General features: G+C 35.7%; 1 protein-coding gene across 1 annotated transcript in view; it reads left to right on the top strand.

Moving 5' to 3' along the window:
- LOC146456597 (CCR4-NOT transcription complex subunit 11-like) overlaps positions 1-2,500 on the top strand; it is a 15,536-nt gene that overhangs the window by 8,145 nt on the left and 4,891 nt on the right. Inside the window, exons 10-13 of the mRNA XM_085093083.1 lie at positions 378-442; positions 556-621; positions 1,167-1,246; positions 1,817-1,886. Coding sequence (XP_084949209.1) covers positions 378-442; positions 556-621; positions 1,167-1,246; positions 1,817-1,886 — 281 coding nt within the window. The remainder of the gene's footprint in view (positions 1-377; positions 443-555; positions 622-1,166; positions 1,247-1,816; positions 1,887-2,500) is intronic.

Genomic DNA, 2,500 nt, shown 5'->3' with positions numbered 1-2,500 from the left:
AGTGTTTTGTCTGGATTTAAAACCATGAGGCGCAGCTGCATTTTTTTTTTGAACGGCTTCAAAAACATTCCTGGAAAAGCGTGTGTCAAGAGAGTTCATAACAATGATGCTTTTGTGAACATTGGGAATTAGCATGCGAGAAAAACATTAAACACCGCATACTAATAAGGAGGAGGTTTTATCGGGTTTTAAAACCACTGCACGTGATGTTTTATCGACCATTTGATGTGTCAGTGGGCTTATGAATTATTGATGAGTTTTTGAATAATTATTAATAATATTGTCTTGACCTTCCCTGATTGTTTGTGTCATTCTGTACGTTTAGTTTTCATGTAAGCTACACATAGCACACAAATTTCATTTTTGCCATCTTGCAGGTGCTGAAGTTCGTCGCTTGATGAACAAAGCTTTCAAGGCTCCTCTTGTGCTTCAACAACAACAGGTTGAGAATTTCTCATTTTTTTTATAAAAGTGCTTTGTTCAAATGCAAAAATGTGGATGGAAACACATCACATCAAAATACCAAGAACTGCATCTTGTTTCTTTTCCTTGCAGCAAGTTTTAAGTGAACTTGAGAAAGATCCGAAGCTGGTGTATCATGTTGGATTAACTCCTAACAAGGTAGGTGTAGAGGCTTGTTAAACATGATTCAAATGGCAGCACAAAAGAGCTATAAGTAATGAAGTTGCCTTTAGCTCTGCCTTCTTTCTTAGCAGTAAAAGTCATTCTTTCTTTTTTGTTATCCTGGTCCGCTTAGATTATCTTTGCTACCTGTGGCACCAGGAAATTGCACATGTATACATGTATATATATATAAACATCTAATAAAGTTCAAGGTTTCTGATGTCGAGAGATTACAGTTCTGCTGAGCCACTGTGATAAGAATAGCCACATGGCTACTCTGCACCCTGACAGTTTATGTCCAGCTTGCAATAATGTGTTCCTTTATTGTTTGTCCTTTTCATGGGTCCACTATTAATATGAATTATTCATAGCTTCCTCTTTAACAGATTTCAACTTTGTTAAATAAGAGAAACAGGGATTCCCCTGAATTTATGGTAGGAACAGAACTGGCGAACCGGGAAGGCAGCTACAGCTGTACATATATCATTACTTTTACATAAAACAGTAGAATTCATCTAGATGATATTATTGTTTTTACTCAGCTTCCAGATCTTGTGGAGAATAATCCATTGATCGCCATTGAAGTCCTGCTCAAGTTAATGCAGTCAAATCAAATAACAGAGTGAGTACTGTTTGGTTTGAATTTTCCTTTCACACATTACATTCAAAGAGATGTATGATTTTGGAAACCAGAAAAGAAACATAGGAGACATTTTGAGTACATAGCGTTGAGGCTACCATCTGCCGCTCACCAATAGCACATATTTTTTTAAAATCTCATTTATAATTCTTAAGCCCATTGACCTATCAAATGTTCGATAAAACATCATGTGCAGTGGTTTTAAAACCCGATAAAACCTCCTCGTTGTTAGTATGTGGTGTTTAATGTTTTTCCCGTATGCTTATTTCCAACGTTCACAAACGCATCATTGTTATGAACTCTCTTGACACACGCTTTTCCAGGAATGTTTTTGAAGCAGTTAAAAAAACTCGCAGCACGATAAAACACTGCTGCTCGTGTTTTAAACATTACGTATTGTGCATTTTACTACAATTTATTTGAATAATTATGATATACAGCTGTAACAATAATTGTATTTTTTCTTATCTAATTATTTCTCTTTGCGTGTAAATCTGTATTTCTCATTCCACTCTGCACGTTATTTACGTTACTGCGCGTTTCTTGTTTCAGATACTTCTCTGTCTTAGTAAACATGGAAATGTCTCTACATTCTATGGAAGTTGTGAACAGACTGACAACAGTAAGCTATCACTTTACATTCTTACATTTTGCTTTTAAATAGACAATGACCTTAGATTTCTTCTGTCGAATTGAGGAACCTTATAAAAGTTTTGATGTATAATCAAACGTTGCTGTTCAGTAATTAAATTCCTATTTTTTGGCCTTAAAGGGAAAGTATCATAGGGTTTTGGTATCTTTAGTTAAAAATGATGAAATAAGACCTTCAATTAGTTGCCAAATAATTCAAGAATGACGGGAGGAACGAAATCAACTCAATTCTTGAAAGGAACAACTCGTAATCTGTTGTAGTTCATTTTGGAAACAAAAATGCGAGAACTTGAAAGCATTAGCCTAACAGTTTTCAAGATTCAATCCATACCGGCTTACTTTGTCCCTGGCCAGAGGCACTAATCGACAGTTTTATTGCACTGGGGTGATAATTTATAACAAACTTGACAATTATTTTTTTGTTTCTGTTCAAAGACAAACATTTTGGGATTTTGAAATGACATCAAATTTGCGTGATACTTCCCCTTTAACTGCTTGAAACCCTTTTTCAGTGTTGGCGTGGTCCATCTGTGCTGCTTAGGCCTGGTTCACACTAGCTATAAAATCGGAAGCGGAGTCGAAAGC

This window comes from Pavona decussata, unplaced genomic scaffold, assembly GCF_977016875.1.
Source record: "Pavona decussata unplaced genomic scaffold, jaPavDecu1.1 SCAFFOLD_254, whole genome shotgun sequence".
Classification (NCBI taxonomy): domain Eukaryota; kingdom Metazoa; phylum Cnidaria; class Anthozoa; order Scleractinia; family Agariciidae; genus Pavona; species Pavona decussata.
Note: the sequence above shows the minus strand (reverse complement) of the source record. Positions and strands in the feature narration are given on the sequence as shown.